This window comes from Felis catus, chromosome E3 (assembly GCF_018350175.1).
Source record: "Felis catus isolate Fca126 chromosome E3, F.catus_Fca126_mat1.0, whole genome shotgun sequence".
Classification (NCBI taxonomy): Eukaryota; Metazoa; Chordata; class Mammalia; order Carnivora; family Felidae; genus Felis; species Felis catus.
In genome coordinates, this window is record NC_058383.1 from 2,351,921 (window position 1) to 2,374,330 (window position 22,410).

The window sequence follows — 22,410 nt, forward strand, 5'->3', positions numbered from 1 at the left end:
AGGAGCTGGGAGGCGAAGCTCTCCACCAGCACCACTGACAAGTGCAGCAGAAAAGCCAAACCGAACGCCCCGTATCCACCCAAACAGCTTCTTCTCGAGGGGGAGGGACCTTAGCGAAGGGCACCAACCACCAAATCCTGTCTGTGAATCAAGTGGAAGGTACCAGGCTTTCATGTCAGGAGGGGAAGGGGCCTCAGGCCAGTCAGCCCGGGCTGGGCATCAGAAACACCAGAAGGGGCTTTGCACATGGAGATCGCGGCTCAATTTTCTAGTGCAACAAACACCGCGTTTGCAGGTGGGGCAACCATGGCTTTCACGGGACTCATTCACATGCCCTCCCTGGGATTCCTGTTGGGGACGGTTCTTTCCAAGAAAGACAGCAGTAACACTCCAACACCCCCAGTCACTTCTGTGGGAACTTCAAAAATCTAAAACAGAAAACAAACACGCAGACGCACACACACACAAGATTATAACACACACGCACCCTACCACTCCACGCTTACGCGATCGGGATTGTGGTAAGGATCTTGCGCCGTTCACATACTTCCCAAATCACAGTTTGGATATGTGCCCTCCCTTTACCTGGGGCTTAGGCTTTGAGAGTGTGTCCACAGGCACGGGCTCCCCCCAGAGCACACCGAGACACACACGTGAGACGGGTCGAACTTCCCCTCGATGATAAAGAACGAAGGCCCTGAGGCAGGTGGAAGTCAGTGGCCAGGGAGAGACCAGGCCTCTGGCTTCCCCTCTGTGCCCACCCCCCGCAAAGCACCTTCCTTCGGCCGCCCTCTGCGTCCCTATCCCGGACAACTCCCCCTGGGGCGGCACCGGCTCACCGCCGGCCCTCCCCGGCTACAGCATCGTCTGCAGTTCTGCAGCGGCCACGACACCAGCAAAGGGAAGGAACGCGTCATCTGTGAACTCAAGCTGGGCGCACAAGGCTGTTCGTGCCATAAAGAAGCTAAAGAGAAGACGCCTGACAGGGGCAACTCAGGGACAGCGTGAAAGACAGAGGAGAGGAAGGCGGCCGATGACGAGCAAGCTCAGCAAGCTGACAACAGGCCTGGGTCAGACACCAGTACCCACGACTCCCACCGGGAGCAAAACCAGGTGGGAGAAGAGGGGGCCGTGGGGCACTCCGTACTTCAGGATCATGGGCTGCTGTGGAGTCACCGACCTCCTGTGCTCAGGCCAAACCAGGACTGACGCCAGCGCTCCAAGGACAGTCACCTTTGGCAGGAGACGTGACCTGTCCCATTAGACCGCTTGGGAAATACGAGCGCAGGGACGGGCTCTGGAGAATTCGCTGAAACGCCCCAGAATGATGCAAAACACCCACGCAGGGGACCTCGGCCACACTGAGCTCCTTCTGTATCGAATATCGCTGACGGGATGGGATCAGAGCCTCGTTAAACAAGCTCCAACCAGAACTGGCCACCCCGGGGTACTGTGTCCACAGCACCCTGTTCCCATCACTAGCCTGGTCTTCAGAAAGTTCAGTGACGCTGGGTCACAGACAGCATACGCCAACCTGGGAAAGAAAATCCCCTAGTGTTTCAAGGACCAAAGCACCGTTCCCCTTAGCACCGGTTTCTGTAACATGATGGCAGACGAGGGGCCAAAACGGAGGATTCCTGGTCCTGTGGCTCCTCGGGGCTGAGAGCCTCCCGGAGCCCCCCTCCCGGCGATATGGCGGCGCTCCGCCTTGCCTACGCCTGATTCCCCGGGCACACGCGGACCTTGGTCCCTCTGTTCTCTCACTGGACTCTGATTTTCTCAACATTCATGGGGCTGGGATCTCCTTTAAAATAACAACTTTAGGGGTGCCTGGGTGACCCGGTCGAGAGTCCAACTTCAGCTCAGGTCATGATGTCATGGTTTGTGGGTTCAAGCCCCACGTGGGGCTGTGTGCTGACGGCTCGGAGCCTGGAGCCTGCTTCGGATTCTGTGTCTCCCTCTGTTTGCCCCTCCCCTGCTCACACTCTGTCTCTCGCTGTCACAAAAATAAACGTTAAAAAAAAATTAAACAACAATTTTAAAGCCTCCTAATACTCTGGGTTCAGAACTCCTGGAAAGGGGAGGAGGACAATCCTATCTTCATTAGAAAGGCGTCCTCTCTCTAACACGTAGAAGTGTCACACATCTGGCCACGCAGCCAAACACATAAAACTTGTCTTCTTGTACCAATGAAGACGCACGGAGGGCTGAGGGGAGCAGAGGAAGAGGCTGGTTAACCGCCTCTGGGGAAGGAAGCAGGAAGAGGGATCGAGGACGGGGTCGCTGCCCTGGACTGAGCGTGCGTGCCCCCAGCCCTAACCCCCAGCGTGCTGGGCCTGGAGGCGGGGCCTTTGGGGAGTGACCGGCTTTACAGGACACCCTGAGGGGGGGGCCCATATGGGATTAGTGGCCTCCCTCCAGAGAGGAAGGGGAGAGTCCGGAGCGGGCTCTCTGGGGGCGCGGGGAGGAGGCAGGGAGGAGGGCCCTCCCAGTCTCCTGACCTAGTTACTAAATGGTCGGCCGCCCACACCCACAAGGAATCAGTGAGGAGATGCTCATACACCAACTAGCTGTTCCCAAGACTCGCCGGGATACACCTGCTCAGTCGTTAATACTGATGCTAGAAAGGCTTAGTGACTCAAAGAAAAGGCATGTTTTACCACCATCTAAGAGAAAGAAGGAAGAAAGAAAAAAGGCCTAACAACTGAACAAGTCCGCCATTTCATTTGGCTTTAATGCAACAGTCTCAGCATTTCCCTAGGGACGGCCAGAATAGAGCGATTCTCGCTTTCTCTAGATGCCTCCTTCACTAGACACAGTCTCCTTTTCGGTCTGATGACCACTTACCCATCGTATCAGCCCAGTAGCGCCCTCCTTCCTCCCGTGCCCTTTCACCCTGCCTTCCCTTAGAGACCCGCTTGGTTAAGGTCTAACGTTCTCTAGGACACTGACCGACGGTCACGCTCAAGTGGACCTTCACGCACAGAGGGACTGTGCTACTTCGGGCATCTGAACCCCGGTGCTCGGGGAAGCCCATGGCCCAGCGCTGCTACAGAAGAAATTCTACATCGGCAAACTAGTTTAGCGGACAGACACCGCCCACCAGGCCCGGTGCCGGGTGTTTCCACGTCTCCCGTAAAAGGAGGCAGACCGCCCCGTTGGACAGCTGAGGGACCAAAGCTCCCACAGAACGCAGCCAGATGGGCCCGAGTCCAGGGCTCCTCCCAGTCCTCAGGCTCACTGAGCAGTCGCTCGAGGGGACCACGTGTCACAAAGTCTGGGCAAAGCAGGTGGCGGTGAGGAGGGGAGGTGACACTACCACATCCTTTGAAAGGTTCAGATTAACAGCACATTTTAGTTAACCACACTTATTCAAACCTTAAAGATTTAGCAAATTGTTTTCTGTGGACTTAATTTTTACAATTCATTTAAAAGTGTTTTCATGGTTTTTTACTGATTTTTTATAAAAACAATTCTGCCATGACTAAAATTAATCTTTGAAACCCACATTTTTTGCAATTATAGACACATATAAAATTATGGGGTGCCTGGGTGGCGCAGTCAGTTAAGCGTCCGACTTCAGCCAGGTCACGATCTCGCGGTCCGGGAGTTCGAGCCCCGCGTCGGGCTCTGGGCTGATGGCTCAGAGCCTGGAGCCTGTTTCCGATTCTGTGTCTCCCTCTCTCTCTGCCCCTCCCCCGTTCATGCTCTGTCTCTCTTTGTCCCAAAAATAAATAAATAAAAAAAAGTTAAAAAAAAAAATTAAAAAGGTAACAGGTGGAGTAGGTCAGTGGATGGATGAGGTTTTCGTTTTCCACGCATTAGTATGTATACATATACAGTATTGTGTGTGTATATACTTTTTCTTATATATATGTGTATATATGTGTGTATATATACATACACACACACACACTGCCTTTTTTTTTTTTTTAAGTTTATTTATTTTGAGAGAGACAGAGAGAGTGGCAGTGGGGCGGGGGGGGAGGGCAGAGAGGGGGATGAATCCCAGGCGGGCTCCACTCGGCCATCACGCAGCCCCGCAGAGCCTGATGCGGGGCTTGAACGCAACGAGGTGCAAGATCATGACCGTGACCTGACCCAAAATCAAGAGGTAGATGCTCAGCCAACTGGGCCACCCAGGTGCCCCTAATGTACTATGTCCTGCTTCTTGATCTGTTCACTGTGTGTCACAGACGTCCTCACGGGTCAACGAACGCGGCTGTCTCTCAGCTTCTCTAGGAGCTGTCCGGCATCTGACCCGCGCCAGCTTCGAATCTGGTCAGCCAATCCCCACCGGAGAGTACGGAGGTTTTAGCTTTTATGAGCAATACATTCAACATTCTTTACAATCTCCGCACATTCGTCTAATTGGATTTTCCGTTTCAAATTCATATCGTTATTACCGTAAGCTATTGCATAATATGAAACAAGTTGTGTCAGAGAGAAACGTATAACCGCTCGGATAAAGCAGCCACCGAGGTCAACAGGGAACCGTGAACAGCAGCGCCCTCGTCAAACGTGCACTGTGACGTGTAAAATTCACCACCGTCCTGACGCCGTGACAGTATTTCTTAACTTCTCCTAGTAGTTTTATCCCCTGCGTATGTACTCAACAACGTGGCTGAATTTTTACGCACTCACGCGGTCCTCCTGCTCCATGTCTGCCTCCTCTGGCAAGACACCGCCATACTTGTTGATGGGAGCTGTCCTCTGCCCGTGTTCACTGCAGTGCTCGGAATCACACACCGTTTACTCATTTTACTGCTGACGAGCATTTGGATTGTTTCCAGTTGTGAGTAGCGTTGCCATGCACACTGACACACACACCTTTCTGTACAGCCAGGGTTGGGACGACGGAGCCACAGAGAATACACATCTTAAACCTGAGTAAGTAACACCCACCTGCTTTTCTAAACTGGGTGTACGATTAAATGACCACCAGCACCAGGGTTTATGGAAGTTCCCATTCCTCTAATCCTTCCCATTCCCCCAAGTGTCAAATGTTTTAATTTGGCCAATCTGGTGAGTGTGGAAGATCATTTCATTGTTCCAGAAATGTCCGTTAAGGCTCTAACCCATTTTTCTATTGACCTGCCTATTTCTTGTGGATCTGTGGAAGTTCTTTAAACATTCTGGACACTTTTCCTTTGTCGGTTGTAGACGATGAGTGTGCTCTCCACCCTCACAGCTGGTGGGGTCTCTGGATGACCACAAGTCCTTCATTTGATGGCAGGCAGATTCTGAACCTTTCCTTTTGCATTGGTGCTTCGAATCACTCAATTCTCCCCTATACCAAGACCATACTGATTGTTCCGGACTACGTCCTAAAAAATACTGTAGCTTCTCCTACTTAGGTCCCCAATCCACTTGAAACTGGGCGTGTTCAGGGTCCAATTTCATGGTTCGCCGTGGGGTGCCACCAATTTACTTACCTTGTTCTGCTGCGTCACTCAATCCCCCACTGTATCGGTTATTAAAGGTTTTTCTTTTCTCTGTAGGGGTCCAGATGGTAACTATTTAAGACTTTGCGAACCCACAGTGTCACCTCTACTGCCTGTTGTTTTTTTCCTAAGCCTTCAAAAATGTAAAAAACATTCTCAGCTGGGGGTCCAAACAAAAACAAGCCACATGAGAGGCTGCAGGCCACACTTTGCTGACCTCAGAAGAGCAAACCCTCCTACTTCATTTTCCTTCAAAAGTCGCTTGACATCATTCGTCTTCAGAGGAATGTAAATCAAAACCACAATGAGAGAAACAGAAGAAAGCTGGAAGGCTTACACTTCCTAACTTCCAAACTTACTACAAAGCTACGGTAATCAAAATAGCGTGTGACTGACAAGAGGGTAAACACACAGACCGAGAGGACTGAATGGAGAATCTGGAAATAAACCCAACGTGTATGACCAACAGATTTTCACCCAGGGTGCCAAGACCACTCAGTGGGGAGAGAACACGGGTCCAACAAATGGGGCTAGAACGACTGAACGTCCACCTGCCTCACTCCGCTGACGAAAGTTAACTCAAAAACGGATCGACCACCGAAACGTAAGAGGACAAGCTAAACAGAGGGGCAAATCTTTCAGGCTTGCATCTGGCAATGAATTCTTAGATTTGACACCAAAAGCATGACCAACAAAAGAAAAAAATAGATAACTGGTCTTCATTTTTTTTAATGTTTACTTTTGAGAGAGCGAACGTGAGTGGGGGGAGGGGCAGAGGATCCGAAGCGGGACCTGAGCTGTCAGCGCAGAGCCCGATGGGGGCTCAACCTCACGAACTGTGAGATCACGACCTGAGGCGAAGTCGGGTGCTGAACCGACTGAGCCCGCCGGCGCCCCTCCTCCCCATTCCTACTTACGTCTCAAACCCTCCCTCTGGAATCCCTTCCGTTTTGCTTCAAGTGGAGTCTTCAGGGTTCCTTCAGTATTTGTGGGTGATAAACTTCCTCTGTCTGAAGAGGTCTCCATTCTGCCCTTAACTGTACAGAGTCCTAGAGTAGTGGTTCTCCCCTCCCAGACTCCACCGCAGAGCGTCATTCACTCTTTGTGGCTTCTGCTGTAGCATCTGGGAAGAAAGCGGCCCAACCATCCCTCCTTTTAAATTATACCTGCTGCGGACTCACTGGGACTCCCGACTGTGATCGGGTGTTTTTCTCTTCAGTGACTGTGTCTGCTCCAGCCTTCCTTCTGGAACTCGGGCCTGCACGCTCGTCAGACCTTCTCCCACCACACTCCATGCCGCCTCAACCCGCTTACGTGTTCTCCCCGTTTCCGTCTTTTGTCCTACATGCTTGAAATCTGCTTCCCATATTTCTTCTTCTTTATTAACATTCTCTTTTATTGGGTTCATACTACTGCCTAACACATCCACAGAGTTTCAGTTTTGGTTTTGTATTTTTCGGTTCTGTAAGTTCGAGTTTATTCTTCTGAAATATGTTAAGTCACTTTTGGGGTGCCTGGGTAGCTCAGCTGGTTAATGTCCGACTTCGGCTCAGGTCATGATCTCATGGCTCATGGGTTCGAGCCCCGTGTCGGGCCCTGTGCTGACAGCTCAGAGTCCAGAGCCTGCTTCGGATTCTGTGTCTCCCTCTCTCTGCCCCTCCTCCGCTCATGCTCTGTCTCTCAAAGATAAATAAACATTTTTTAAAAATGTTAAGTTGCTTTTAATAGTTTCCAGTTTTTTTCTTAAAGAGATTTTCTAACACCTATTTTTTTAAACACACTAAGATCAGCTGTTCTAAAATCTGTGTCTGGTAAGTCTACTACCTAAACACTACGGGTCAGATTCTGCTGTCCTTTCTTCTGATTCTAGGCATTATGCTTTGTTTCCTTGTGGCTCTGGCTATCCCAACCCCATCCTTAAAAACGTCATTTCTGGGGAGTCTCCAGGCTTCAGGCCTAAAGAGTCTTTTCCAGAGAGGTTTCCGCTTGCTTCTGTCAGGCAGTCAGGCACACCATCTGGTGTCTCACTTTGAGGTAAATTCACAGCAAGGGGGTTTCTCGGACGGCTCTTACGACGCGGAGAACCAAGCCCCCAAGGAGCCTGTCTACGGTGGGTTTCCTTGTGCCTCCTCCAAGCCGGGCCCTGGCTCGGCAGCCAGGCCGCGCTCTCCACTCCCCCCCCGCCCCGTCTGGGGGTCCACTTGTGGCTCAACCTCACCCTCAGGGGCCTCAGCTCACTACAGAGGTACTTCGGATCAGAGTCGTCAACTTTGGCAATCTTAAAGGTCGACCTCCTTTTGAGACCCTGAAAACTTAGGAAACATCGTGGTTCGGGTTCACATCACCGAACGTCTCAGGGACGCGGCTGCCGGGGCTGCGCCTACCTCCCCGGGTCTCACCCTCGGGTGTGGCCCGGTGCGTTCTTGCCACCTCCCCCGTCCGCACTTAGAGGCTTTCCCACGGTGGCTTTCCAACACTAGAGCTGTAAGTTCCCTTTGGCAGGAGTCTCTGGGTAACTAGTTCCGCTGTAATTAGAAGCCGGAAACCTTATAGTTACTGCTGGAGAGTGACTCACGTCACACCCCTGCCACCTCTGCGGATCAGTACCTCCCTCCCGTGACCCCAATCAGACCAGGGTATTGGCTGCCAAAGTCACGACCAGTCTGGCGGACGAGTGCGGACGTCGCTGTTGCTTTAATCGGAGGTCCCACGGTTAGTAGCAAGGATGGTGACTTTCCATCCTTCGTGGATTCGTCACGTACGATTCACGAGAACGTCTCAAGTTGCAGTTGTCTATACCCTCTTCACAGGGGGGAGAAGCACCTTTGTCACACGCTGCAATTTTTTCCCCAATTTGTCGTCTCCCTTTTAACTTTCTTTAGGCTGATGTCTGCCGTACAGAAGTTAAAAACATGTATTCAAATACATTATCCTCTCCCTTGGGGTTCCTGGCCTTGTCATCGCACACAACGAACAACAGTCTGTCATTAATTCTACCCCCGTCACGCCCCTGAGACATTGCAGATTCGTGGCCGGATCACCGCAGTAAGGCGAGGGCCAGAGTAAAGCCAGTCAAATGAATTTTTTGGTTTCCCACTGTGCCTAAAAGCTGTGTTTACACGGGAGTGTATTAAGTGTGCGATGCCATCAGGTCTAGGAAAACAAGATGCGAGTCTGCAGCGGGCTGAAACCTTTCTGCCGGTGGAAGGTTTTCCTGGAGGCCGCCGGCTGCTGACCGTCAGGGTGGAGGTTGCCGGAGGCTGGGGTGGTTCTGGCAAGTTCTGAAATGAGACGATCAAGTCTGCTGTGCTGACTCTTTCCCGAAAGGCCCCTCCGTAGCGTGCGATGCTGTTCGATAGCATCTACCCACAGGAGAACTTCCTTCACGCCTGGGGTCCAGCCGCTCACACCTGCTGCGGCTTTAGCGACTCCGTTTACGCGCTGTTCTCAACCCTTTGTGGTCATTTCGACCGTCCGCGCGGCGCCTTCACCAGGAGTGGGTTCCAGCTCCAGAAACCTCCTCACTTGCTCACCCGGAAGGAGCGGGTCCTCGTCTGGTGACGCGTGAGACGGAAGCCGTCCAGCCCCACCCGCAGGCTCCACCTCTGGTTCTGCGGTTTCCACGGACCTTCAACGTGTAAAGGAAGCGGTAAGTGCGAGGCGCAGTAAAACGAGGTGTGCCTGTAGGAGGTCCGTTTCCACCCGGACCACCGTGGCTCCAGCTCACAAACCCCCCCGAGGCAGAACTTTACAGCACATTATTCACGGGGATCTACGTTAAAATGCTTAACGCTTCATTTTTTCGTCCCCCGAAGGAGTAGATTTTAGAGGTCTGTGAGTACATAACACTATTCATGATTAATGAAACGGGGGGAAGAAAGGCCGACATCATGAGCAGGAACACGTAAGTTCTCACCGGCCCGCGATCCAAGAATAGCATAACTTGGCTTCCTGCTTCTGTGTCCTCAGGCAAGAGCCACCCAGAGGAAAACTCGGAGCGCCCGCCCCCACGGTGCTCGGATCGGGACCCAGACAGGCCCTCAAAGGCTTGGGCTACACGGAGTTCTCTGCGTTCTAATCCCGGCCAGGCCGCTCATTAGCCGTGTTACTGCACATACATTTCTTCAACTCCCAAGCCTCACACCCTCTCAGTATCGAATAGGAGGATTTGGTTAGAGAAATTCTCAAGTCCTCTGACTTCAACAGTTAGTTTTAAGAAGGCTGAGTTTTCTCCTACGAATCACACTATGAAAGTTAACTTAGTTAGAAAGGTGACTGACTCACACACACACACACACACACACACACACACACACACACATACACGGTACCAAACCAGGATGAGGAAAGTAACCTCTGGTCGTCCAGTACGTGAAAGAAAACTCCACTGTCTGCAGAAGTTTTTCACTAATTTCTAACACTTCCGGGCTATTCTTTTAAGATAAAAAACGACACACGTACCTCTGCATCCGTACATGTGTATTTAGCTCTATTTGCAGTTAGACGAAAGCGTGGGGCCTCCAGACTGGGGAGTTCTGCTCAGAAATAAACAGGCAGGTCGCCTGGGGGCTCAGTCGGTTGAGCGTCTTGACTCGTCCGACTCTTAAATTCGGCTCGGGTCACGATCACAGGGTTCATGGGATCGAGGCCCACGTCAGGCTCTGCACGGACGGCCTGGAGCCTGCTTGGGATTCTCTCTCTCTCCCCCCCCTCCCCCACATGCACACTTTCTCTACAAAAAAAAAATAAAGAAAAGGAATAATCAGGCATACTACTGATAAACGATAAACGCAGCTGGCTGGCTGGCTGCCTGTCAAGGGCACCATCAGCCTCAAAAGTGCACACGTTGTACGACTGCATTTGTGCAATCTGGTGCGCGGCAGGGGTGAGGGCCGCCGGAGGAACGGCTGGCGTGTGACTGCACCAGGGACGTCTCTGGGTGACGGAGGAGCTCCAGGTCAGTGTCCTGACCCCAGGGCTGATTACACGAATGCACACGCGTAACAGTGTGACACACGCAGGCACACACACTGCACCAACGGCAACTGTGTTGTTTTCTTCTTATGCTGGAGTCGCGTCTGTTGGGGGAAAATGGGTGAAGGATGTACTATCGCTGCAACTTCCTGTGAATTTATGATTTTTTCAGAATAAAAGTGAAAAAAAAAAGCGTTAGGGAAAACAAGCACCTGATAAGAGACTAATAGAAACCAACAGAAACTCGTTCCCACAGGAAGACAAGAAGTAAAGGGCATCACTAGCAACTCACACAAGATAACGGAAGCGGCTGATAAACATACGAAACGAACTGACGGTCACGGAGCTCTTTTCACTGAGCCACTGGTAACATTTAAGAAGAACGAAGCGAGCGCGTGGAGAGCAGGAAGAGAGCGGCTGGGGCCGGGAGCCCGCGCTGCGCTGCAGGGGGAGGCACAGCCAGTGGGAGCGTGCAGGGGGGCGGTGCACCGACCGCGCTTCACACTCAGCAAAGCCCAGGTCCACAGTGACCGAGCAGAGCCCTGCTGGTCCCCCTGCAGCACAGGAGGGCTGGCCTGGCGCTTTTCTGGGGTGGGGGTGGGGGTGGGGGGACGTGCGGGCCTGTGAACTGCTGTGGCCTGCCCTCCTCTGCTCCAGATCTTTGCTCCCGCCCTCCTGCTCTCGAAACCTGAAGGAAATGAAGGGTGACCGAGCTTCCCAGAAAGACTGGGACGTGCGGTCTGACCCGTGTCTCCCGGCAGAGCCACCTCTGGTCACAGACACCGTGAGCACAGGGTTTACTTCCGTGGCTCCAGGGGCCGGTTCCAGACACACAGGCGGCCCAGGAGCCACTCGCAAAGAAGAGAAACGGACTCTCCGACAGCATCATTTTAAAATAAAAGGAAGGGGCGCCCGAGTGGCTCAGTCACTCAACGGTCTGACTCCTGATTTCAGCTCAGATCATGATCTCAGTTTGTGAGTTCGGGCTTTGTGTCAGGCTCTGCACTGACCGTGTGGAGTCTGCTTGAGATTCTCTCTCTGTCTGTCTGTCTCTCTCTGCCTCTCCCCTGCTCTCTCTCTCCAAATAAATTAAAAAAATATTAAAGTATCAGGCTCCCTATCAGCCACAGGGCTGACGCCTAGGGAATCCTTAAGCTTGGATGGGCAGTGAGACCAGAGGACCTCCAAATTCCTCTTCAGTTCTAAGACATACAGCCCTGACCACTTATCCCCTCCACCAAGATCATCCTGATTTGAGCCACAGCCCTGTCACCTAGATTACTGCAAAAGCCTCTAAGCAGGCCTCCTTGTCTCTATGACGAAAACGGTTGCCAGAGCGATCCCGTTGAGATGTACATCAAATCACACCACACTTCCCCCCCGAAGCCCAAGTCCTTCCAAGTGGCCCCTCACCACGCCCCCATCCCCTCTTACCCCACCCGCTCACTTGGCTCGGGAACACAAAGCGTGACCCTGCCCCAGGGCCTTTGCACTGGTTAGTCTCCTGGCTAGAACACATCCCCCTCCCCCAGACAACCACAAGACCTGCTTTCTCACCTCCCTCAGGGCTTTCTCAAATGCCACTCAGGGAAGCTACCTCAGTTAGGGCTCCGAGCCCAGCTATGGAGGCTTTAACAGTATGGCCCAGGGTGTCCCCGCCGTGCTCCGTGCCGCTTCCACTGTCAGCAGCCTGAGCGAAGGAGGACAGGCTGGGGCAGACGTGGCCAGTCATTTTAAGAGCAAGACTGAGAAGTGAGTCCCAGGGCTACACTCAACCAGAGAGAGAGCGGAAAACGTAGCCTGGCTCTGCGGACACGCTCTCAACTCGACTCCCGTGACAGAAGGGAACGCAACCGGGGAAGAACCGGGAGTATGCTAACCGCCTCCCTGTTTACCCAGCTAGCCCCCCCATTCTCTATCCCAGGCCCCCCCACTCTGTTTATCCACCGAGACTCTCCCCCCGCCCCTCCCATTCTCTATCCCAGGTCCCTGCTTGTTCTCCTCTAACACACACAGCACACGTGTCCGGGCAGGCAGGGGCACGCACGACTGTCTCTTCTTATCAGGAGGTCCGCTCCATGTGGTGCCTGTTTGCTGCTATTTCCCGGGGACACACGGTGGCTGCTCCACAAATACTTGCTGAACGAACGCGTTCCACACAATTAGAAAGGACACACGAGACTGAAAGCCCAGTTGTGAGGTATCTCCAGCAGCCCGTATACGTGGAGCAGCCACCACATTACGTGCTCTTCCGACGGTCTCCTCGCTCAACACAGGGGGCCAAAGCAACTTACAGACCCAACTCTCCCTCGCGGGGGCTCCACACGGACCACCGACCCCCACCCCCATCGTGTGAGAGGCGGAAAGGTCCCAACGGGCCTCTGGCACAGGCAGCCGTGTGTCTCAGTCAGGAACACCGGGCCGCTGAGGGCCCGCACCAGCGGGGGACTCGGCTCCCGCCACGCTCACGAGGACGTCGCCCTGCTCCTCTGGCCCTCCTCCCGCCGCCGTCTGGGGCGCACGTCCAGGCAAGGAGCCCCGTGGAAGGTCACCGCGAGGGCCTGGACAGAGGCCCTCGCTACCACCCCTGGACTGGCTGTCCTGCCACTTGTGACATGAGGGGAGAAGATGGCGCCTCCGTCTGGGGCTTCCTGCCACGTGCAGCCAGAGGTCACGGAGGAGCGGACACCCAGGAGCACCCAGCATCTGCCAACGGCAGGAGACCCGCATCCCGAAAGCAGAAAGGTTCTCTGGAATGCCCCAAGTTGCACCGCAAGGAGCATCACGCGCTGAAGGCTCTGGGCTCGCGCACCTGCGGGGGGCCCCCCTGCCCCCCTCTGGCCTGACACCTCCCAGGACAGCTCCTTAAAGAAGCACGACTGCAGGGCATCTCGAGAGCAGAGCGAAGAGGAAAAGGCCAAAGGATTCCAGGGACGTCGGGCGGGCCGGGCGGAGCGCAGGCAGGCAGAGGCACGGGCAGACCAGCCACGGAGCCTTCAGAGACCGGCGGCGAGTGCCGTGTTCTCCCCAGACGGCCCGCGGACGCGACCTGTCGTTTTCCAGGCACGCCGCCACCCCCGGCCTTGCTCACCGGCCAGCCACCAGGGAGCCGCCAAGCCCTGAGGGCACACGTCCTCCCTAGCAGGAAGGGCCGGCTGCAGGGGGCCGCGCCCATCACGGCCGGGCCCCTGGTCTCCGGCGCGCTCGAAGCCACGGAAGTTACTGTGGCCACAAGGCGCCTCGTCCTCCGTTTGGCCTGGCTCTCTGCTGTCTCAGGCTTCCTAAGAAAGCTCGCGAATGTGAACCAGGGCGTCCGGCCTTTTTGAAAGGGGGCCGGTCCGATCTTTTCTTTTTTTCTTTTTTAATTTTTTTTAACGTTTATTTATTTTTGAGACAGAGAGAGACACAGCACGAACGGGGGAGGGGCAGAGAGAGGGAGACACAGAATCCGAAACAGGCTCCAGGCTCCGAGCTGTCAGCCCAGAGCCCGACGCGGGGGCTCGAACTTGCGGACCGCGAGATCGTGACCCGAGCTGAAGTCGGACGCTCAACCGACTGAGCCACCCTGGCGCCCCTGGTCCGATCTTTTCTAAGATGGAGGAAGGGGCACGCGGCCTAACTGATGTTTGCTGCAGGAGGCAGAGGAGGACGTGGGGCCCTACTCTCCCAGGGCCCGACGGAGGGGCGTTCCCAGCCCGAGGGCTCGCGAGCCGCGTCCATGGGGTGAGGGCCGGGCGGAGCAGGCGACGAGGCAGGGCCAACACAGATGGTGGCCGTGCAGGAAGTCAAGTCCTGGGGGCCACAAAAGGTGAGCACGACACGTGTGGGTTTTCCGTCAGGTGCTAGGGTGCCGCATCCAGTGATTCTTTTGATGGCGTAAAGTATAAAATCATAAATTATGAGCCAGTATGTAGTATAAAGTTACCCGAGGCCACAGGGTCATGTCCCTCTTAAACTGTCACACTCAGAGGACTGTCAGGGGGCAGCACCCGCACACGCCCGTGACGAACAGCTGTCCTGTCCATCTACAATTCAGCCGGTGCACTCAGCCTCTCCGAGCTCCTCTGCTGAGGTCGGGAAGACTCGATTCCTTTAAACGTGACGGGGGGAAAAATAAATCTCTGTACTAAGCAGAATCCTTTCATTTCCAGGAATCGAGAAACCCGGGGCCGTCAGCATAAACGTGCTCCTCTGAGCGGAGCCTTCGATTCCGTCTTCAAAGCAGGAGACAGAAGACATCGTCAAGCCAACACAACGTCCCACCCCTTTGAAAGAGGAACGGAAAGGATGCACCGAGTGTCCACGGTCGACGTGAATCGTCCTGTGTGCGTGCCACACGTCCACCCACGCGGCCTCCCCGCCATCTGCACGGATGCTGGGCTCACAATCGGACAACGGGAGGTCACGTGGAGACTCCGGGGACTGTCCGGGCCTCTGAGCGCGAGAAGGTGCGCCTGACCTAGGGTCACACCAAGCCGTTTCCGGAGCCGTTGGGCCACAGTCTCGAGAGCACACTGGCTGCCTTCAGGCAGGCAGGTCGGCACCCGGTGAGCCCCCTGGCTGCTCTCACGGGTCAGGGTCGGGGGAGCTGGTGATGAACACGAGGTAGACTACATAACGAGCCGAGAGTCATGCAGAAGCAAACGCCCCAGCAGCGGTAAATCCGAAGAGGTGGGACCGAGTGTCAGAACCAGTGGTGCTCGGGCCTCGGTTCTCAGTCTGTCACCGGGCCTTTCGAGGGAGCCCAGCAGCCGGCCTCCGCCTGCCCACCACTGAGCCACTTCTGCAAACCTGAGAGCGGCTGCAAGCACACAGTGGTTCTGAGGCTTATGGGGGTCCTGCACTGCTCCGTACCGCCCCTCGTCCCCGGGCCGGAACAGGGTGGACAGGGAACCCAGGCCAGACCGGCGGCCTCCCCCCCACCACCGAGCCCGGTCTCCTCCCTGCTCCCGCAGTGGCTACGCTGGTGAGACCCTGTTGTGTCGCCACCGCCTCGTGACCACAGGGGAGGCGAACCGGCCTGAGCAGGAGAAGGGGGACAGTGCCAAGGAAGGCACAGAGAGGTTCCCTGGTGGCCTCGCGGTCCTGCACGTCTGCTGAATGCCCTCCCCCCACCACCCGGCTGCCCCTCACTCCCATCTTTACACAGCTCCCCCATAAACACCTCCCCTCATCCCTCCCTGCCCGGCTGGAAGTGCCTACTTTCTCCCTTTAGGCCTAACGTAGCCTGTATCTTCCTCAATTATATTTCTTGGCACATTTCGCTGCAATTACTTGTTTGTATGTGTGTCTGTCTCACCAGCTTTCAGAACAAATGGGACTCGGACCTCAGCACAGCGCCCGGCACCCAGAGAGGGCTAAGTGAGTGTCCGCCTGCCACATGGCCCAGCAAGGACCACGATGTGCAAACTCACGGTCACTATCGGGGCGGAACTTATACACAAAAGACAACGTGCCCACCTCTGCTGTACTGTAGTAACGAACGAGACCCTAATTTCAAAGTATCACAGAAAGCAGGTAAGGGGTGAATATATTATCCATATTCTATATTACAGGCACGTGAATTAGCACATAAATCGCAAAATTCGTTTAAAGACCCAAAACTGTCTTTAGCTAGCACAAGGTCATAGGCAGAGACGATACTTACGTTCGTCTACCTACGAGGAAACCCCTGGTGTGCCTTGCTACGTCTCAGAAGCGCTGTGAGAGGTGAGATCTAACGTAGTGCGGTTGTGCGCTTTGTTTCTGAGCTGCAGAGCTTATCAAATTCCGCGTGTGACTGGCAGTCGACCTCAGGGACCACACAGAAGGGCCAGGCGGCCTCCTCTTTGGAGCGGGAGGAGCCCCGGCCTGCACACCCACCCTGCTCTCCGCCGAGGAGGAAGGGCCCTCACACGGCCGTCACCAGACTAGCACTTTCTCCTCCCTCTCCCTGGACTGGCAAGTAAACCCAGAGGGCAGAGGGGACGGGAACAGTCTAACACCTGGTGGACAGCAATTCTCAAAGTAGCTGGATCTCTCCAGTGAGAGACTGTCAAGGGCCTGTCGCCTGGGGAGAAAAAAAGAAAAAAAAAAAGAAAACCAAGTTGATGAAGCATCACCCTGGAAAGGATGTGACACTTAAGAAAGGTCCCCAGAGGAGAGAGAGCAAGGTCGGACCGCAGATGGGGAAGGGAAGGCCTCGTCATGCTGTACGGAGATGCTTCTGTTCCCCACGGTGGGCCCTGCCTGCACGCCTCGGCAATAATGACCACGAAGGCCTACTGTCCCCCATTTCAATCAGATGCTCTGATTTTTAACTTATTTTTTAACTTTAGGGGGGCAGGGGGAAGGGAGAAAATGCCAAGCAGGCTCCAAGCTCAGTGTGGGGCCCAACGCAGGGCTCAATCCCATGACCGCAGCATCATGACCGGAGCTGAAATCAAGACTCAGATGCTCACCCGACGAAGCTACCCAGTTGCCCTACTGATTTTTATAAAAAAAACACACAGAAAAGTACAAAGTAGAAGAATAACAAATATTGGGGCGCCTGGGTGGCTCAGTCGGTTAAGCAGCCGACTCTTGATTTCAGCTCAGGTCACCATCTCACAGTTTGTGGGTTTGAGCCCCGTGTCGGGCTCTATGTTCACTGTCTGGACCCTGCTTTGGATCCTCTGTCTCCCTCTCTCTGCCCCGCCTCCGTGCCGTCTCTGTCAAATAAATAAATGTTTAAAAAAACTGAAGAAAAAAACCCAAACACACACCTGGGGCGCCTGGGTGGCTCAGTCGGTGGGGCAACCGGCTTGGGCTCAGGTCATGATCCCACGGTTCGTGAGTCTGAGCCCCGCAGTGGGGTCTGTGCCGTCAGCACAGAGCCTGCTGCGGTTCGATCCTCTCTCTCTGTCCCTCCCCCGCTCGTGCTCTCTCTCCCGCTCAGAAACAAACAAACAAACGAATGAATAACAAATACGTACCTACCACCCAGTGAACCAAACCCAGGGGCAGCTGCTCCCGGTTACGGCGGCCGTGAAGCCTACAGGACTGCCGGGAACAGTACGCCTCTCGGGCACTGCGTCTTCGGGGAGCCTGGCTGCTGGGCGCACAAGACGGAAACAGAGGCCAGTACCCACCTTGCACCAGTTTCACCTGGCCACACGCCGAGGTGAGGTCTAGATTAAAGGCTCTCGGGGACAGGCTACTGTTGGCCTTATGACTGCCATACCCCCAGCCTATCACACCCGTGCCCAGCACAGAAGGCGCTCCTTAAGTGCTGGATGAATGAATGGAGTTAGAAAGACGCAGACTGGCTTCTGAGGCCCAAGTTGCTCGCAGGGATTACTATGAAGACGGGCTGTGGAAGCCTTAACCTCTGTGGCTTATTTCCATGTCCTTCCCTGCACGAGGCCTCGACCTCAGCTGGGAGGCCCCTAGCTCGACATGACTGCCCCCCACATGACTGTGGAACAAGGCAGACAGGAGTCTGGCAAAACCACCCCCACACCACCCTCCCTGATGGAAGGCTTACCAAGCAAGAGCTCTGAGTAATCAGCTGTGGATGCCTACATGTGCCTCTCTGGTCAATTCTCGACGGGTAGTAGTGATTCCACGTTCTTTACAGGGACAAAGACTCAAACCCCAGTGTTACACGGAGATGCTGTATTCCCTAGCAGTTCCGGATGTTCCTGCTCTTTAGAAGATTAAGATTTCTTTCTGTGACAACTGCATCTTCCAGTTCTGTCCACTGTTCCACTGTTATTTTATTTTATTTTAATTTTATTTTACTTTATTTTACTTTATTTATTTTAATGTTTATTTATTTTTGAGACAGAGAGAGACAGAGCATGAATGGGGGAGGGTCAGAGAGAGGGAGACACAGAATCTGAAACAGGCTCCAGGCTCTGAGCTGTCAGCACAGAGCCTGACGCGGGACTTGAACTCACGGACCGCGAGATCATGACCTGAGCCGAAGTCGGCCGCTTAACCGACTGAGCCACCCAGGCGCCCCTCCACCGTAATTTTTGAAGTTAACTTGAAAAAGCATGTCAAGGTGAGAAATGTCCCCGGTTGGATCCAGCGATGGGTATTAAGGCGAGTGGGCAAAAGCTTCAGGGGCAACAGGACACCTGCATCGCCTCAAAGCACCCCCCCCACCGCGTATATGGCAGTACCCGGGAGCTTGACAGCTGAAACCCAGCAGCCACGGCCTTTACTGAGCCACGAAGGCTCGCGTCGCTACGAGGGGGCACACCATCCCTTCCGCAGTTTTCTGGCCAAAAACGAATAATCTTGTCCTAACAAGGAGGAAATACCAGACAAACCCAAGTAGGGACATTTCACAAAATAACTGATCGGTGCTCTTTAATGGTGTCAAGGTCACAGAAACCAAGGAGAGATGGAGGACCGTCACTGACTACAGACTAAGGCAACGTGGGGTCCTGAGCCAGATCCTGCCACGCAGGGAAGTCCCCAGTGGAAAACGGTGCAACCAGAAAAAGGTCTGTTGTTGCGTTCACGATATGGAACCAGCATGAGTCTCCCGGTCACGGTGGTCGTGCTACGGCTGTGGGCCAGGTCAGCCTTAGGGGCGACGGGGTGAACAGCATATGGAAACTGAACGGAAAAAACGACCAGGTAGACCGCATAAATACATGACAAAAATACAAATAACTCATTAGAGAAAAGTGGCAAGAGCACCAAAGGCATATCCCAGAAGGCACACAGAGCCGATAAGCATCATCAGGGGAATTTCAACGACACCATGAGAAGCTACGTCACAATTTTAAAGCCAGGTAACACTAGTATCAGCGAGGACGAGAGCTAACGGGGACCCTTTTCTGCGGCTGGCAGACGTGTTACAGGGACGACCACCCTGGAACATGACCTGCTGCATCAGGTCCATTTGGAGGCATAGGCGTCCGCGGCCTGGGCAGCCCTCCTCACCCGGTACGTGTTGCAAGGAAACCCCCGAACACATGTGTCTGGAGACACACAAGAGAGACCACAGCAGTTCTGTGTGGAGTGGCAAAACACGGAAAACGGTTCCCAAGCACAGCTTTGAGAGAACGGACGGATCCTGTTTATTCCCACCGTGGACAGACGGCCGCAGAGAAAATGAAGGAACCACAGCCACACCAGCAACGCGAATGAATTCCGAAATCGCAAGTCACAGGAGAGCATATTCACTATGAAACCATTTACATAAAGTTTGAAAGTAGACAAGACCGTTTAAAAATACATCTTGTAGCAAAACTGTCAAGAAAGGGACTGATGGTTCAAAACGTGGGGTCCCAGCTCACAGGGGCAAAGGGAGTGAGAGTCACAGGTGCTTCTGGCCCCCCGGGGTGTGGACGGAAGGACGGACGGACGGTGGGCACGGCTGCTCCTGTTACAGGGGAAGTCTGAAGCCCTGTCTAGAGTGAATGAAGGGTTGTTAGGAAAAAGCCAAACGCAAACAGGCGTGTCTTCAATGAATGTAAATGACAAAGACGACCAGGCATGTTTCAAAACTTTTGGACATTAAAACGGAAGGAAAGAACCCAAAGAAAGCAAGTGGACGGTTCGGATTAGCAACCGAGGAGCTGATCTGGAAGGAAAGAGTCACCACCTGCCAGCCGGGAGCTGCACCGTACAAGCCGGAAAGCGATTTCAAGGAGACGTTAGCTTCCCACCATGAACAAGGCCTGAACATTTTAAGCTCCTTGAGTTACACGGAGCTTTAACAATACTTTGTACTCCTTGTACTTACTTAGCCAGAATGAATGAATATTGCCCCTGCTGAACCATTTACATAGCTTCATTTGCCTCCAGTGTGTTTGCTGTTGGTGGTGTTGAATATTAGGATGTACAGCAATTTGCAGCTTGCCTGTACTTTGACAGTTTTTAAGGAACTTCTGAAGGCCAAAACCGGTCATGAAAAGCACGATCGTGCAGCCTGGGGGAGGGCTCACTCACCAGCTGGAACTCGCTCCTCCGGCTAAAAGCCTCCCTGATGCCGGAGTCCCTCCAGAGAGCGCTCAGGGCGGGGACGTACAGCTGGAAGGTGGCAGGCTCCACGGGCAGCCCCGCCTTGTTCTCAAAGGCCAGGAGAAACATGCCGTGCTTCTCATTTTCCGAATACTGCCACGGGATGCCCAGCTTGTCTCGCGCATCCACGAGGACCCGTGAGCCCTAGGAGATAAAGGAGACAGAGAGGGTTTAATTACACTCCCAAGACCGCACCAGGACAGAGAGCCTCGGCACAGGCCTTGACCGTCACGCAGCAGCAAACTCACAGGCTATCAACCAGGGTCTGTCTCCTGGTTCGTTTGGTCAAGTCACCCGTGTCTCAACTCGCTGAAACCTGGCAGCTCCTCGACACCAGGAGGACACGACGGTCTGAAAGCCTGGAGCGAATGGGCGAGCCACCAACAGGTGGCCAGTAACCACCAGACGGGACAAAACTGAGATGCACAAGCCGAGCGGCCTGCCCCCCCCGAAACAGGGGCCCGTGGGCACATCCTGGATTGAATGCCGCCACTGTTAGTGATGAGGAGAGGCTGTTTTTCATTATTTGGCTTAGTTCCTCACTGTTAGAAATAGAGTATTCTTGGCCCCTTTCTTACCTCACAGACAGGTTAAGAAAGGGGATGGAGAAACAGCCTCAACCCAGGTAGGTGTCCAGTCTGCGGGGGACACTGTTCTGGGGATAAAGGCCCCCCTGGGCAGTAACGAGGTCCAGTTCATCATTCTCACCCCAGGGCTTCCAAATTAGCAACACCGTATGGAAGCAAGTCTCTGAGTTCTTCTGAGGGGACCCAATGAACACTCTCTGGCACCGTGAATCCTGCGGGGGGGGGGGGGGGCAAAGACCAGCGGGGGGCCTGTCTGCAAAAGCCTTCACAGGCTCAGGGTGGTCTGGTGGGGCCTGGAACGGCAGGGGGCAGTAACTCGTCTCCCGGCACAGAGAACACCAGGACCTCACTGCTACTGGGCACTTGCTTTAAAAAAACAATAATAATCAGGGCACCTGGGAGGCTTAGTCGGTTGAGCGTCTGACTTTGGCTCAGGTCACGATCTCGCCATTGAGGAGTTCGAGCCCCGCATCAGGCTCTGTGCTGACAGCTCGGAGCCTGGAGCCTGCCTCGGATTCTGTGTCTTCCACTGTCTCTCCTCCACCCCTCCCCCGCTCATGCTCTGTCTCAAAAATAAATAAACATTAAAAAATAATAATAGTAATGGTTTTATAGGATATATGTCACACACAATCCCCCCATTTAAACTGTACAACTCAGTGGAAGTTTCACGTCCAACAACTTGGGTCAGAGCGGATTCATTCATCATCAGTTGTGCCTTCCTTGTATCCCTGCTGTAGCATGTGTGGTGTCTACAACTTTCATTTCTGCATTGAAACACTGAGCCGGATGGTAACGGGGACCAAAGAGAGTAGTGCAGTTTGTCCTCCAGGTCTAGACCGGGACTGTCCGGTGACAGATGTTCCTGCGAGTTCCCTCCTCGGGGCCCACACTCGTCTGCCATCCGTAACCAGGCCCATTTCTACTGATCCACAAACACATGTCCAAGGCTCACAGGCACCATGGGTAAACAGGTTTATGAAGCAGAGTCTGATCTGTAGAAACTCGGAATCTAGGTAGGGTAACAGACCTATGAATTAAAACAACTGATAACCATTCACCATAAAAATACTCAGAAAACTAGGAATAGAGGAGAACTTCCTTAACTTTGAGAAGACCCACAAAAACTGACAGCTAATGTCATAATTAACAGTGAAGGACTGAATCCTTTTCTCTAAAATCAGGAACAAGAGAAGGCGCCCACTTGTGGAGGTGCCAATGAATAGAGTACTGGTAGTTCTAGCCAGTAATGGCAAGGGAAAGACATACAAGGTATAGAGATCAGCAAGAGGGAAAAATGAAACTGAGTCTATTTGCAGATAAAATGAAATGATGGTCTATGTGGAAAATTCCAAGGCATCTACCAAAAAAACTTCCTCGTGAATTCATTCAGCAAGGTCGCC

The 22,410-nt window shown here is 53.8% G+C and overlaps 1 protein-coding gene across 2 annotated transcripts in view; it reads right to left on the reverse strand.

The window, feature by feature from the left end:
* Positions 1-22,410, reverse strand: part of GNA12 (G protein subunit alpha 12) — a 106,338-nt gene that overhangs the window by 41,679 nt on the left and 42,249 nt on the right. Inside the window, exon 2 of one of the 2 annotated variants that reach the window (XM_023246889.2) lies at positions 20,349-20,564. The exons of the other annotated variant lie outside the window; for it this stretch is intronic. Coding sequence (XP_023102657.1) covers positions 20,349-20,564 — 216 coding nt within the window. The remainder of the gene's footprint in view (positions 1-20,348; positions 20,565-22,410) is intronic. 2 annotated transcript variants of the gene reach the window in all.